General features: G+C 42.6%; 1 protein-coding gene across 1 annotated transcript in view; it reads right to left on the bottom strand.

The window, feature by feature from the left end:
* Positions 1-15,874, bottom strand: part of LOC120017944 (ryanodine receptor 2-like) — an 80,150-nt gene that overhangs the window by 29,172 nt on the left and 35,104 nt on the right. The window contains exons 50-74 of the mRNA XM_038960903.1: positions 15,620-15,710; positions 15,367-15,507; positions 14,890-15,053; positions 14,374-14,452; positions 14,094-14,180; positions 13,802-13,939; positions 13,436-13,513; positions 13,273-13,348; positions 12,866-12,989; positions 11,186-11,351; positions 11,049-11,066; positions 10,321-10,442; positions 10,049-10,098; positions 8,920-8,980; positions 8,298-8,527; positions 7,282-7,363; positions 6,931-7,061; positions 6,375-6,695; positions 5,786-6,026; positions 4,202-4,289; positions 4,026-4,118; positions 3,686-3,853; positions 2,247-2,309; positions 1,544-1,723; positions 1,272-1,381 (exon numbers count right to left, since the gene is read on the bottom strand). Coding sequence (XP_038816831.1) covers positions 1,272-1,381; positions 1,544-1,723; positions 2,247-2,309; positions 3,686-3,853; positions 4,026-4,118; positions 4,202-4,289; positions 5,786-6,026; positions 6,375-6,695; positions 6,931-7,061; positions 7,282-7,363; positions 8,298-8,527; positions 8,920-8,980; positions 10,049-10,098; positions 10,321-10,442; positions 11,049-11,066; positions 11,186-11,351; positions 12,866-12,989; positions 13,273-13,348; positions 13,436-13,513; positions 13,802-13,939; positions 14,094-14,180; positions 14,374-14,452; positions 14,890-15,053; positions 15,367-15,507; positions 15,620-15,710 — 3,102 coding nt within the window. The remainder of the gene's footprint in view (positions 1-1,271; positions 1,382-1,543; positions 1,724-2,246; positions 2,310-3,685; positions 3,854-4,025; positions 4,119-4,201; positions 4,290-5,785; positions 6,027-6,374; positions 6,696-6,930; positions 7,062-7,281; positions 7,364-8,297; positions 8,528-8,919; positions 8,981-10,048; positions 10,099-10,320; positions 10,443-11,048; positions 11,067-11,185; positions 11,352-12,865; positions 12,990-13,272; positions 13,349-13,435; positions 13,514-13,801; positions 13,940-14,093; positions 14,181-14,373; positions 14,453-14,889; positions 15,054-15,366; positions 15,508-15,619; positions 15,711-15,874) is intronic.

The following is a 15,874-nucleotide window of genomic DNA, read 5'->3' as shown; positions in this document are numbered from 1 at the left end:
CAAATTACACTGAAACAATGTTGATTCAAACAGTTTGTGCCCAGTGGGTCATCTCTGGGTTTTACAGTGCATCCCAATCACCACACTACTACAATATCCTGCTCTGCCGTTTCATATTCTCACTGTACTTACCAAATGGACCACTGTTTACTGTGGTCTATTGGTAAATGAAACTGTGCTCAGTTCCTGTACGCATCGGAAACATGAGATCAACAGCCATGTCTTTTCTATTAAAACTTCTTAAGTATAGGGGGCAGTATTTTCGTTTTTGGCTAAAAAACATACCCATTTGAAACTGCCTATTTCTCACCCCCCGAAACTAGAATATGCATATAATTGTCAGATTAGGATAGAAAACACTCTAAAGTTTTCAAAACTGTCAAAATATTGTCTGTGAGTTTAACAGAACTGATATTGCAAGCGAAAACCTGAGGAAAATCCAATCAGGAAGTGCCTCTTTTTTTGAAACCTCTCTGTTCTTATGCATCCCTATCACCCATTTAAAGGGATATCAACCAGATTCCTTTTTCTATGGCTTCCCTAAGGTGTCAACAGCCTTTAGACATAGTTTCAGGCTTTTATTTTGAAAAATGAGCGAGAACGATCACATTGCGTAAGTGGATAGGTGGGGGCTCTCAGAGTGAGTTTTGCGCAACAGAGAAAGGCGGCCATTGTTTATCCCGGTCCTATTGAAAAACCAACACTCCCGGTTGATATATTATCGAATAGATATTTGAAAAACAACCTGAGGATTGATTATAAAAAACGTTTGACATGTTTCTGTGGACATTATGGATATTATCTGGAATTTTCGTCTGCGTTGTCGTGACCGCTCTTTCCTGTGGATTTCTGAGGATAACGCGCAAAACGAAAGGTATTTGGATATAAAAATAATCTTTATGGAACAAAAGGAACATTTGTTGTCTAACTGGGAGTCTCCCGAGTGAAAATATCCGAAGATCATCAAAGGTAAATGATTAATTTGATTGCTTTTCTGATTTTCGTGACCAAGTTACCTGATGCTAAGTGTACTTAATGTTTTGTCGAGCGAAAATCTGAGACGACAGGTGGATTAACAAAAGGCTAAGCTGTGTTTTGCAGTATTGCACTTGTGATTTCATGAATATGAATATTTTTTAGCAATATTATTTGACTGTGGCGCTATGCTATTCAGCGTTGCTGATGACAATTATCCCGATACCGGGATGGGTGGTTCAGAAAGGTAATAAAACCTGACACCAATCATCCACTAGCTGAGGTTTCTGGGATACCTGGGTAGGTTGTAGAGAGGAGCCATTCTAAGGCAGGCCACCACAGCTCTCTTCCTCTGTTTGGATAACACCTTGTGCCACACTGCCTTCTTCCTCTGGGGATGCTCTACCTACAGACAAAGGCAAATGTTCAGATTCAGATAACAATCAAATAGCGTTTTTAGCTACTTTTCAAAAGGTATTTTGTTACACAACCATAGCCAAGTCTAAATAGCTTTGGGAGCCAGAGAGTAGCTAACTTCTGTGATTCAAGGCTTTACTAAAAGCTCTACTAATAGCATATGATAGGGTAAGAGAGCAGCATTCTCTAAGCCCACCTGGTCCAGGTGGTAAAGCACGCAAGCAATGTCCAGGACCCTTTCTACTGTCCTCAGAGGGTCAGAGGTGTCCCGTGTGGGGCCTGGGAAGTCCCTGAACAGGACATCCTGCCACCGAGCCCCTGGGGCCTCCCGCTGGTACAACACAGAGAGCAGACTGTTAGCACAAGCGTCGCTGGGACTTGGCACATACACATTCAGTCTTTCCCATATATGCATTTAACAGCTCCACTGCAAAAATGTTTTATAAATGTAATTATAATGAAGTGTTAATGTATGCCCCAGGAAGACCCCATCCACTGCCCCCCCGCAGGACAACATCAGTGTGTTAAATAGACTATTTAGGAAAAGTCAAGGACGGGGGGGGCATGACTTGAAATTTTCAATTCACATGATGCTCAAAAGACATCATTGGCAGTTCTAGTTAGTGGGGTTAGATTACTGGAGCTGATCATGTGTGTTTTATACATGGATATATTCAGTTCATTTATGTCATATGAGAATCGAAGTGGCAAAATAAGAATCGTTGTAATAGCTACATAAGATGTGGGCAAGTTAATAGATGGTTTGGACCTATGGTTCCTGTGTATTCTGTGTGCTATGAGTACGACAAGGAAAACCATGGGGTTTAAATCATATGTACTATGATTGCAATTACTTTGCTCTGAAGACGTAGCAGGCCATTATGAATGCTCTCTCGAATCTCGTCCTCTGTGTCCTTCTGTGAAAAGCAGTGAGCTGTCATTATTAACAATAGCAGATTGGAGACACAAAACATGGGGTTTGCACATTGCCATTACATGACATACAGTGACAAAACATCTTTGAGCAGTATCAGGTGACATGTCATTTACGTGCTGCACTCGGTCCCTGACAGGCCGTCATTGTAAATAAGAATTTGTTCTTAACTGACTTACCTGTATAAATAAAGGTGAAACAAAAAATTCCATTGTAGTTCACTGTGCAGTGAAAGACGACGGTGTGTGTTTAGTACACATAGCTCTGAATCCACAATACGGCAGAGGTTGAAAAGCCATAACACATACGTGTTGTTGAATAAACACGTATGTGTTATGGCTTTTCTTTTTATTTATTTATTTTTATTTTTTTATTTTATCCCATTTTCTCCCCAATTTTCGTGGTATCCAATCGCTAGTAATTACTATCTTGTCTCATCGTTACAACTCCCGTACGGGCTCGTGTTGTTGAATAAACACGTATGTGTTATGGCTTTTCTTTTTATTTATTTATTTTTATTTTTTTATTTTATCCCATTTTCTCCCCAATTTTCGTGGTATCCAATCGCTAGTAATTACTATCTTGTCTCATCGTTACAACTCCCGTACGGGCTCGGGAGAGACGAAGGTCGAAAGCCATGCGTCCTCCGAAGCACAACCCAACCAATCCTAACTGCTTCTTAACACAGCGCGCCTCCAACCCGGAAGCCAGCCGCACCAATGTGTCGGAGGAAACACCGTGTACCTGGCCCCCTTGGTTAGCACGCACTGCGCCCGGCCCGCCACAGGAGTCGCTGGAGCGCGATGAGACAAGGATATCCCTACCGGCCAAACCCTCCCTAACCCGGACGACGCTATGCCAATTGTGCGTCGCCCCACGGACCTCCCGGTCGCGGCCGGCTGCGACAGAGCCTGGGCGCGAACCCAGAGACTCTGGTGGCGCAGTTAGCACTGCGATGCAGTGCCCTAGACCACTGCGCCACCCGGGAGGCCCGTGTTATGGCTTTTCAACCTCTGCCATATCGTGGATTCAATGCTATCTATCTAATAGAACAAAGGGTTTTCTTTAATAGAAGCTTCTCTAATGTCAAACATGTAAAGTGTGGTGTAGCACAGGGCAGCTCTCGTTTCTATTTTTACCAATGACCTGCCACTGGGATTAAACAAAGGATTGATATGTAGGCTACGTGTGCCTTTCACATTTTTTTTAATGTAGTTCTGTCTGAGCTGTTCTTGTCTATTGATGTTCTGTATTATGTCATTCTGTATTATGTTTCATGTTTTGTGTGGACCCCAGGAAGAGTAGCTGCTGCTTTTGCAACAGCTATTGGGGATCCTAATAAAATACCAAATTCCATACCTGAGTGAAGCGGCTCTTGGCCAGTGTGATAAGGCCGCGGTCTGCTGGGGAACACGCACTCAGTCCCACAGGAAGCAATCTCTTCAGGGAGGCTACGATGAGAGAGGTCTGTGTGGAGTAGCGATCCCCTTTCCGCTTCATCTTCCTCCTCTCCTGGTCTGACACCTGCTCATTAAAAACCATGAATAGAAATACATAGTTGACTTATACTTCAATCATTCACTTTGCATGGTTAGAATGTAAATTATTTATTCATATGTTTTACGCAACCACAAAGCACACATAATGGACACCCAGTGCTGTTTGTGGTAGTTAAGAAACAAATCTGTAAGGTTCTCACCTTGGACATTTTGTGATTGTTATTATTGACCAAGAAAGCCATGTTGTTGATCTCATTCTGGACCACATAGTTCTGTTCCTCCCATTTGAAGTTCTGCAATAGCAAATCAGACGGGTTACAAGTGAGAACATCATTAAGATGTGAGGCAACATCCAAATCTTTGTTATTTCACACACGTGAGACTTGGCCCAGAATATGAAGATCTCTGCCACCATGCCGAACATCTTCTCAGCCTCATGGTTCGGTTCCCGTAGCCAACTTGCTCTGAAACAACAATATGTGAGAGCTGTAAACAAAATGCATCAACACATTCTACACTGAACAAAAATATAAACACAACATGTAAAGTGTTGGTTCCATGTTTCATGAGCTGAAATAAAATATCCCAGAAATGTTCCGTACGCACAAAAAGCTTATTTCTCTCAAGTTTTGTAAACAAATTTGTTTACATCCCTGGTAGTGAGCATTTCTCCTTTGCCAAGGTAATCCATCCACCTGACAAGTGTAGCATATCAATAAGCTGATTAAACAGCGTAAATCATTACACATTTACATTTAAGTCATTTAGCAGACGCTCTTATCCAGAGCGACTTACAAATTGGTGCATTCACCTTATGATATCCAGACACAAGTGCACAAGTGCACCTTGTGCTGGGGACAATAAAATGACTCTAAAATGTGAAGCTTTGTCACACAGCATAATGCCACAGATGTCTCAAGTTTTGAGGGAGCGTGCAATTGGCGTGCTGAATGCAGGAATGTCCACCAGAGCTGTTGCCGGAGACTCTAATGTTAATTTCTATACCATAAGCCGCCTCCAACGTTGTTTTAGAGAATTTGGCAGTACGTCCAACCGTCCTAACAATCGTAGACCACATGTATGGCGTTGTGTGGGCGAGGGGTTTGCTGATGTCAACGATGTGAACAGAGTACCTCATGGTGGCGGTGGAGTTATGGTATGTGCAGGCATAAGCTACAGACAACAAACACAATTGCATTTTATCAATGGCAATTTGAATGCACAGAGATACTGTGGCGCGATCCTGAGGCCCATTGTTGTGCCATTCATCCGCCGCCATCACCTCATGTTTCAGCATAATGCACAGCCCCATATCACAAGGATTTGTACACAATTCCTGGAATCTGAAAATATCCCAGTTCTTCCATGGCCTGCATACTCACCAGACATGTCACCCATTGAGCATGTTTGGGATGCTCTGGATCAAAGTGTACGACAGCGTGTTCCAGTTCCCGTAACTTTGCACAGCCATTGAAGAGGAGTGGGACAACATTCCACAGGCCACAAACAGCCTGACTAACTCTATGCGAAGGAGATGTTGCGCTGCATGAGGCAAATGGTGGTCACACCACATACTGACTGGTTTTCTGATCCACACCCCTACCTGTTTTTTTTAAGGTATCTGTGACCAGTAGATGCATATCTGTATTCCAGTCATGTGAAATCCATATATTAGGGCATAATTCATTTATTTTAACTGACTCATTTCCTTACATGAACTGTAACTCAGTAAAATCTTTGAAATTGTTGCATGTTGTGTTTATATTTTTGTTCAGTATAATATTGTCAGAATCTCAGATGTAAAAATTATAAGAAAACACCACTTTCCATGTTGTCAAAATATAACCTTGACTGTTAGTCACATGTTGATATATTACTGGTTTGTTATGTATTCAATAATGATCAGTGAACATTATAATTTTCCCTCCCATATCCCCATCCCCTGGGCAGGATGCCTTACCTATTGTAGTCCACGAATGGGATGAGGACAGGGTAAAAGGCGTAGAGGTCTCGCACCAGCACAATGAATTTCTCCTGAATCTGTAGCTCCGCCTCAGACGCATCGGCCCTCCCCTCAGCCTTTATCTGCTCCTCCTCCTGAAGCACTGATTCTGCCCTCTTCTTCAGTTTCTCCATCAGAGGCAGGAAGTGGCTCCTCAGCAACTGGGGGTGGGCCTGGCAGATGATTGGCTGAGAGAAAACTGAAAGGAAGGATTAATTTAGTCTAATTAATTTAGTCATTCAGCAGACGCTTTTATTCAGAGAGACTGACAATTAGTGCTTTAGAATGAGATAACTGATTGATACAATCATGACATGAGTGGAAGGCATGTCTAGATGAAACAACTGGGAAATTAGGCCTGAAAGTGTTTAAATGAACACTGTTTCATGGTGCCACAAACAATGAGTAATAGTGAGTGATTGAGGCTATGAGGCAAACATATGGACTGAAGACAACTGGATCCTGTGCAGGGCTGTGATGACAACTAATATATCATCCTTAGGGTAGACAGAAGATGCAGATGGAAAAGAGAGCAGTATAGGGCTACCTGCCAGGCGCTTCATCCAGTCTCCCTGGCCTGTTCCCAGGTGGTTGTGGATGATGCGGAGGATGTTGCCCAGCAGTGTGCTTGCATGCTGGGAGGTGACTGAGGTGCAGACCGGGCTCTCCAGCTGGCCCTCGGGACCGTGCTGCCACCAACGGGACACGTAGCTGCAGAGCAAGGGTAGGGTGATCTCGGTGACATGGCTGTACTGGGCTTGGCGTGCCCCTGAGCCTGCCCCTGCCAGCTCCTCCACCTCCCCCAGAAGCTGCTGCAGAGATGGCAAGAGAGGACACACCTCCTCCACCTCGTCCGGAACTCCCACATCTGAAACAAAGGAGAAGGGACAGATTCAAACACCTCAGCTACACTCCAAGAAAAAAAGGGTTATTTGTGGAAAGGGCTCTACAAGAAACCCAAAAGAGTTCTTCTACCTGGAACCAAAAAGGTTTCTTCAAAAGGTTCCCCTATGGGGACAGCCAAATAACCCTTTTAGGTTCTAGATAGCAACTTTTTCTCTTAGAGTGTAACTAAACAGAGTAGTAGGTGTGTGTACGGTTACCCTCTCGCTCTCTGGGGCTCATGGTGTTGTAGATGGAGTACGGGTTGTCCTCATTCAGAGCTGGCTCCAGGAAACACACAGGGAAAGCCCCTGACAGCGCTGCCAGACACGCTCCTGCTGACGGCCTCTGCCTACAAACACACGCACAGATTGCTGACCACTCTGTCTCCCACACAATACACCATGTGCATGACAACACAGCCATATTAAGCCACGGAGAGAGAGGAATATTGATGTGTACAAAGTCGTGCATACTTTACGACTGTATTAATCTGGAGCATTTACAAACATATACATTAACTGTCAAATACTGGAATGCTACATCACACAAAGCTAAATGACAAAAAGTACCCCTCCACGTAGAAACTTTTGCTGAGGCCAAGTGAGTGGAGGCTGTTGAGGATCTTATAACAGGACACCTGGACACTGTCCACTGTAAAGGAGAAGGTGAGACTCGCTGTATAAATCCCTCTGAAGCTTAAGATTTCCAGACAACTTCCTGAGTGTTGGCTAGTGGCTACAGTGTGAAGGCTAGAGGGAAGTTGATATGTAGAGACAACGAGGGCTCACAGTGGGTGAGATTTGATTAATGTAATAAATAATTAGTGAATAGCAATCGTGATCACTGGCAGAGAGAATGTGCCACCTCGCCATGTAAATGACTGAGATTTAATGAGATGAGGAATGGAAGCTGGCTGAGAGGGGAGGGCATCTCTGAATGATTTAAGAGGTCTTAAATCCAGCTGCTCACTGGCGTCTCACCCGCTAGCAGACATATGGAGGACATTGACAATGTACGGTATGATGGAAGATGGGCTCTTGTGGACAATGTGGTTGGAAGACAAGAGGTTGTGATTACAGATTGACTTGGATGATTGTATTTACACTATTGATACTGTGGGTTTTGAGAGTGACTCATACAGCCAGCAGATTAGCATTTTTCGTCATGAATCTTGTTCTGGAGTCAGCTCTGCAGTTGTCACTAGCTGGCACAGCCACAAAGTCATAAAATCTGATTTTAAACCTTACCCTAACCACACTGCTGACCCTAATGCCTAACCCTAAACTTAAATTAAGACCAAAAAGCTAATTTCCGTTTTCATAAATTTTTACAATATTGCCAATTTTCCAGCTGGCCTATGTAGTAGAAATCACTCAGTTCTGCCTCCAGCACAAGACTCATTCCAATAAACATCAACCTGGAAAATACACAAGACATCCATTTATCCCACCAGTAACCATAAATACCTTACTCAACTTTGAGAGGATGAATGATTATTCTGATGTAGGGCCTCCCCAAACTGACAAACTCTCATAATAACACCACACATATTATTCTACCTCCCAGGATACAGAGCCACACATACCCAAGAGGTCCTCTCCATACTGATTGTGGCTGAGGTGTTCAAAAATGGAGGTGAGAGTCGGCAGCAGGGTGGTATTGGTGTAGTCCAGGATCTGGGCCACCCCTCTGGACTGGGTCCAGCTCTGGGTCATAGAGAGGTTCTCCACGGTCATCTCCAGGTCCACCGCTGCAGCCTCGAAGAAGGACCGTAGCGAGACCCTGGCTGATTCTGGAGCAGTCTTCATCAAAGTCCTGAAGGAGGTTACCCATATTATTGAATGAATTGAATGCCATTATTGGCTCATATATAACATCTGGTCTAAATTAGCAATATACTGTTTATAATGTCAAAGAGTGTAATTTGCAAACATGAATGAAGAGCATTTTTATATAGTCTTTTTCCTCATCAAATATATCTGCTCACTAAAGAAAGACTACTACACATGAGTCCTCTAGCTATTGGCAACACTATTTGTTAATTTATCAACTGAATCCTTTATCTAAGCAGGTGAGTTCCATTGAGATCGCAATCTTACAATGCAGCCCTGCCACCAACAGCGATACCAACAGATATCAGATAACATCAAGTGCCTGAGTGACAACAGCTCAGCCGATCTGGGTAACAGTGAGACGGTGTTATCTACCTGACATCAAGAGACTGGGCCAGTATGAGAAGACAGCTGACGATGGAAGGTGCATCGCTCCCTGAGGAAACACACACAGGGGAAATCAAAATCATAGGGATCACAATCTCATAAACTGCTAATAGGATCTGGGGCTTAGGTGTGTGGAGACGGATAGGTTATGTGTCTTTGTACACACTAAGAACAAATGGTTCTATATAGTGCCAAATAAGGCTTATTTGGCTTGTAACCATAGCGGAACCCTTTTTGGTGCTATATGGAACCTTTTTTGAAGGTTCTATAAAGAACCATGCTCAAGGTTCTAAATGGAACATGTATGGTGCTACAAAGAACCCATGTATGGTGCTAAAAAAGAACCAAAAAAGGATTCCACTAGTTACAACCCTTTTTAGGGCTATATAGAACCCATTTTTATGGTTCTTTATATAACCTTCAATAAAGAACCTTGCTCAATCTCAAAGGTTCTTTGTTGAACCATTCAAGGTTTTTTATTCTTTTGTAATAGCCATATTAAATAGTTACAATTACAGGTTGTGTTTATAGGTGTGTGTATTAACAAGTTGAATTAGGTGTGCTAGCTCTGGAACAGCTGGGAGTCCCTGAGGAGAGAATTGAGAACTACTGACTTAGTCAACAGTTCTCAAATTACACAAGGCCATACGTGAGTCTTTCACAAGACACCGTCACTGGCCATAGTTATGTTTAACATGCAATAGCATAACACAATAGATTAGATAAACTGAACTGACACTCTCATTCATTGTTGCATAAAAATACATGCCCCAAAATATCTGAATAAGCCACCGGCCCTACATTATAATTATTACTAAAAGAGGAAAGAAACATTTTTTGAACTGCAAAGAACCATTGAAGGGCTGGAAGGGTTCTGTGGGGCAGTATGATTCCACATAAAACCATCACCCTGATCCGTTTCACCTGTCTTGTGCTAGTCTCTACCCCCCTCCAGGTGTCGCCCATCTCCTGAGTCGTGTTACACCCTTCCCAAATCATTTTCTATTGTATATGCAGATGAACGCAAACAGTAGCAATATGAAAACATGAACAGGGACATGAGATGTAAACAGATCTTGAGTAAATAAGCTTCATGTTAACTTTACACCATCCTTACCAAACAGAGAGATCCTTTGTCTGACAAGAGCTCCCAATTTGCAGAACAGGCTGAAGATGGGACAAGAGAGAGGGATGGAGAGAAGAGGAATATGAAATATGATGAGAATGTAAAAGGTAGAGAAGACAGAGGACACCTCTATGTTCCTGGGCACATTTAAAGCCAAGTTGGTTTAAATGCCCATTTTAAAGTGCATAGACAGTTATGACAAAAACACTTAAAAGCTAAATGCTGCTAACATGTTATTATTGTAATATGTTAATGACCGATACCTGGTGACCATCTCCTTCTCCTTATTGGAGGCATGACCTCCGTTGCCTCGTGATCTGGCTGCGGTGGAAAGGAAGTAGAGGCGATGGTTCTTCAGGTACTGCTCCAGAAGGGGTAACGCCACCTGTGGGAGACGTGTTTTTAGGAAAATCTAACCCAATAAACCTAACACACTATTTATTTGTGTCAGCACACCAATATGGACTATTCATATCACTTTATCAATGTAGTTTGGTAAATTGACCCTGTTTTTACCCATTGTGTCTGTTTTGAGTTATTTCCTATGGAAAAGTCATAGTTGTTGTGCTGTATTTGTTCCTATGTCTTAGCATTGTTCTCTGTGTGGAGACTGCAGAGATACATGGCTGGCTGCAGCATGAATCAGCGGTCCCATCAGTGGGAATTAGACCCTTTTATTTTCTGTCTCTTTACAGGGAGCGTGGGAGGCTTAATCAACGGTCTGATGGCAATCGACACGCCCACATGGGTTTCCAAAATGGCTGTATCAATTCCTGGAGCCACAATAGCTTTCACTTACTGAGTTGCCCATGGCAACCTCCCAACAAAACAAATTAGCCTATATCAGTGTGTGGTTGTAAAGAAATGAATAATAGCCAGGGACAAATCAAGCAGGACAACAGAGTGGAAACTGTTCTTTCACATCCACCTACAGTACATGCCCATCTCAGTTGTTGGACTGGAAAATAAAAGTGGTTTTACGTTTACAAACCTTGCTGAAAAAGTCAACCTGCTGTTGGTGGGGAGCCTCTATTGGCATCTGACCTCTTGCCTGCATAAGCTCTGAGGAAAAACACAACATATCCAATTACATGCTATGTGTTGTAAGAGATGAGTGAAACTTCTGACGTCACTTGTAAAAGGAAAGATGTCTGATGATGTATGGCTACCATCCTTACCCAGCTCCTGCATGTATTCTTGGGTCTCCTCTGTGTATGAGAGGAGCTGCTGTAGGAAAGTGTAGGCAAAACGGTTTGCTATGGCTGGTGAGTCCATCTCTGCTGCCTTTCTGTCCCTGTGCAGAGATGCAGCACAGTGATGTCGTCAAGAAGTCAGGAAGACAGATTGTCTGGACACTGAGGCTAATAGAGGTTTACTGAATACATCTGAGTAAGGCACATAACAGTTCGATATTTAATGAACGTTTTAGGTTAAGGATGCACGACAATGATTAAACCCTTACACTGGTGGGAATTGGACTATATGGATATGGCTACATTGAAACAATATGGATAGCATATGCATACATATTGTAGCAATTAAAAAGTAACAGTTTGGAGATTATGGGAAAATGATTAGACTAAAAGGTGAGGACACAACAGTTCACCTGACACAAGACTGAATCCAAACGTTACACTGTTGATTTCATGTGCATTACTGTTCTTTTCGCTGCATTTGTTGACAACAAAATCAGAAAATACTCTGGATACATTCAGTAACATAAGAATATTCTTGAAGAATTTGGGGTAGGCGCAACATAAGACCAAAAAATGACAAGGGTTTGAGTGCGAGGTCTAACTGGTATTTCCAAGTGGCCACACACCTCTCCAAAGTGTGAACAGTTCCTACGTAAATTCGCTGCACTTTTATGACTCAAAGAAGAGTCTTCAACTATATGGTGCTTTTCTTAGCACTCCTAGCTGTGCCGTTGAGGAACTAGAGCAGAAACACTTGTAGTTATTTTCTTTGGAACATAACTCTGCATCCCCACCTTCACAAAATTAGTGTTGTTGTTTACGCAATCCAAAAACGGTCCATTATAAATTGCAATCTGGGTCAGGTGGGCCTAATTTGAAAGCTTCTTCTATTGCCAACGTGAATAGCTAAATTATAAAATACGACCTTATAGTGTTAGGCTTTCACTAAGCAATTCATATGCATAGAATGGAGTCATGAGTGCATTCAGATGCGCGGTCCGCAGGAGATTTTCTTCACAATACAACAAACATAGGCTCATTCATGGTCAGAACAACCCAGGGTATAACGTCATGTCATCTTGAAACTGTACATCAAACATTATGAGGTTTATGATATGGAAATATGAAGTGCACATTCAGATTCACGGGTGTTTGGCTTGCTTGTATGACATCAAAGCGGAATGCATTATAATCCTCAACGTCTCATCTTTGACAATAAATGACAGCAATTATTTTTGCAAAAGTTGCACAATTAGCAGGAAGGATAGGGGCAACTTCTCGATGCTTGCGGTGCTCAAGTTCAGAACGGCTGTCAGTCAAAACCCATTCAGCACTGTGAAGTGCAGACCCAGAGCTCTGATGTCATGTATAGCATGTTACTGTACATCCACTGTGTTCCAATGTAGGCGCTTATCAAATCAAATCACATTTTATTGGTCACATACACGTGTTTAGCAGATGTTATTGCAGGTGTAACGAAATGCTTGTGTTTCTAGCTCCAACAGTGTCCAAATCTGCCATTATCAACCTGTATACAGGTACAAGTGTAAAGGGCTACAGAACAATGACCACTAGCATCAGTTGTCATAGTCATTGACAGCCAGTTCCTCACCTCCACACTGTGTAGCCGTTCAGCTGGAAGAACTTCAGGACATCCTGGGCTTTCTCTCTCAGTTTGGCTTTCTCCTTGGTAGGGAGGGTATCATAGGGCACCAGCGTAGAATGACCCCCTCCCCCTGGAGTAACAAATTAGATCAAAGTATAATAGATTAACGTATATGAAATTCAGAAAGGATAGCCAGCACATTTAAGAGAATTGACCAATCTTTTTCACATAAGCATTTATTTGAGATGAAAAGTCATTATGTAGATGAATCATTCTGCACAGCACTTTGCTTTAGAACCACTGAGTAACTTTTTGGCCTGGTTTCAAGTTGCCAGAGGTACACGAAATCACCTATAGTAGAGGCAAAAACCCTGTTAGAGCTTAATTCATCATGGTTTGTGATGAAATGCTACCTTTAGCATCCACTTCCTGCTTCTTCTTCCTGGACCAGGTGTTATGGTAGTTCTCAGCCAGCAATTCAGTCACAGACTGAAGGAAAGTATAAAACAATCAGTCAATACAGTCAATAACAATCCTAATTGTATATGAATACAGTATGTCTATGTCCTGACTTACACACTGGTCCCATGAGAGTGTCACACTGCTCATGTCCATTGGCTTGGGGGTGAAAGTTGATGCTCCTTCAAACGACAGCTAAACCTCAGAGACAGAGACATGCATTCATTTACATCTTTTTATGCATCCATTGCAATAGTTCAGTAAATTCAGTGTGAATGAAAGCAACAGCAATAACAAATGGGAACAACATCTACAACAACAATATGGACAGTACAGCTGGTCAGTTTCAAAGAAGAAAGCAAGGAAGGAAGAAATGCAAAAAAGTCAACAGGTTCATATCAGAGCAGGACTTAAACAAGATCATGCCAACAGTACTGTGTGAGGTCTTATGGATCCAGGTCCTATAATACTGTAGTACTTTACCTGTCCAGCCTGGGAGAAGCGGCGTGAGCAGGTGAGTAGGCCAAGGCCATCTCCCTCTTTAGTTCTCGCTATGGTCCAGCCAAAGGCCAACATACTTCGCACGGTCTCCTTTACAGACCAGCGATACGCCTCTTTGTCCTGAGGAAAACCAATGTGACAGTAGCAGGATGATAAAACTTTTGAACTGCAATATGTTCACGACAGACAAATATTAGACAAATCGATATTTTATTCGAAATATCAATCAAATCCTAAAACAAACAGTACTCTGTATGTTGTAGCTTAGACCTACCCTCTCAGCCAGAGCTCTGTAAGGCTTCAGGAGAGGGTGTACTTTGGTCTTTTCACAGAGCTCCCCATGGACCCAGCCATTGGCAAACTGAGACATAGGAAAGATAAACATACATAATTAATCATATACAGTATGATATTCCTATACACACACAGCATAATCTTCTTCATACACAGCAGTTCACACATTACATAGAATGACAGTGTCCACAGAGTTCTTGTACAGTACATATTTTAAACTCAAAACTAATATACTCATAGTAAACTCAAAGCTCAGTTACCTTGTCCATTGACCACTTCTCATGGGTGTGTTCTGCATATTTATTCACCACAAATTCCAGTTTCTCTGGTACTGACACACTAATAACGGGAAAAAATAATAACTTTATAACACATATCAGAACAATATAATATATAAAATGCTCTTTAAATGGACATATATATTTTATAATATATATAGAGGGCGACAGGTAGCCTAGCAGTTAGGAGCGCTGGGCCAGTAACCGAAAGGTCGCTGGTTCAAATCCCCAAGCCGACTAGGTGAAAAATCGGTCGATGTGTTCTTGAGCAAGGCACTTAACCCTAATTGCTCCAGGGTCGCCATCAATAATGGCTGATCCCTGGCTCTGACCCCACTCTCAGGAGAAGTAAGATATGCAAATGTCCAATTCACATGTGTGAAATAGGACAAATGTAAGCACCCACTTAATTATTATATATATATATCCATTTAAAGAGCATTTCCACAAGAGAGGAGATGAATAATGGTATCACTAAGGTTCTAGCCACAGGCTCACTTGGAGGTGTCTACAGGCTGGGGGTCAAAGTGTCCCTGTGCGTCCATGGAGGGGTGTCTCTTAATCCAGGCTACACAGCCAGGGTCCATGTGGTCAGGAGGGAGGGCTCCAGCTGCAGCTGCCAGACACTGCAGAGCCAGCTTGGAGAGCTCAGTGTCATAGTGCTGTTTAGGAGAGGAGACAGGGAGATGAACAAACACATGCCTTGGGGCTACATAGGAAAAGACATACGTAATATAAATCATAGACTGGGTGGGTTAGTGTGGGCAGTAGCATTAACGCTTGGTCTGAAAACAAACCCCATGCCCTATCCAATAGATGTTTATAGATGTGAAGGGATCCAATTACAATATGACTTATCCTTCAAATAGGCTTTTGGGAGTTCCCATTGCAGGCTATTGCTTACACTCATCCCATTAGCTCTGTTAACATCAAATGGTTGTTTTGAGACAGGCTGAAGAGTTGGTCCAACTGTACCTTCCTGGACAGAGCATTGAACACTCCCCAGAACAGCTTCCTGCAGAGGTGAAGCTCCTCCTCTGAGGCGGAGCCCAGGTGCCCCAAACCTCCAATCAGACAGTAGTACTTCCAGCTCTGCTCATAGTGATTGGTCAACAGCTGGAAGGAGGGAGTGGCGAAAGTCAATTTCTTCAGAAATGTCGTATATGTCCAAATACACACATACATTACATGGCCTGTGTATGTGTGTGACTACTATTATATAACTAACCTTGAGTGGTATTTTAGTGTGATTTGTCAGAAGGGGCACATCAAAAACAAGCCGTCGGAGTAGAGGTTGCATCATGGACGGCCTGAGCTTACTGAGGACACAAGCAGAACACATACACAGAAATAGAGTATGCACCGACAATTCCCTTTGAATTATATCTGATTCTAAATAACTGCTCCCGTTCTGCCTTTATGGTGTGAAGGTGTGCAAGTGATAGAGGAGAGAAGTGAGCTGTGTGGAGTGACTATAATAATA

The sequence above is a fragment of the Salvelinus namaycush genome, chromosome 22 (assembly GCF_016432855.1).
Source record: "Salvelinus namaycush isolate Seneca chromosome 22, SaNama_1.0, whole genome shotgun sequence".
Taxonomy (NCBI): Eukaryota; Metazoa; Chordata; class Actinopteri; order Salmoniformes; family Salmonidae; genus Salvelinus; species Salvelinus namaycush.
The sequence above is the reverse complement of the archived record's forward strand: the minus strand, read 5'-3'. Positions and strand labels throughout refer to the sequence as shown.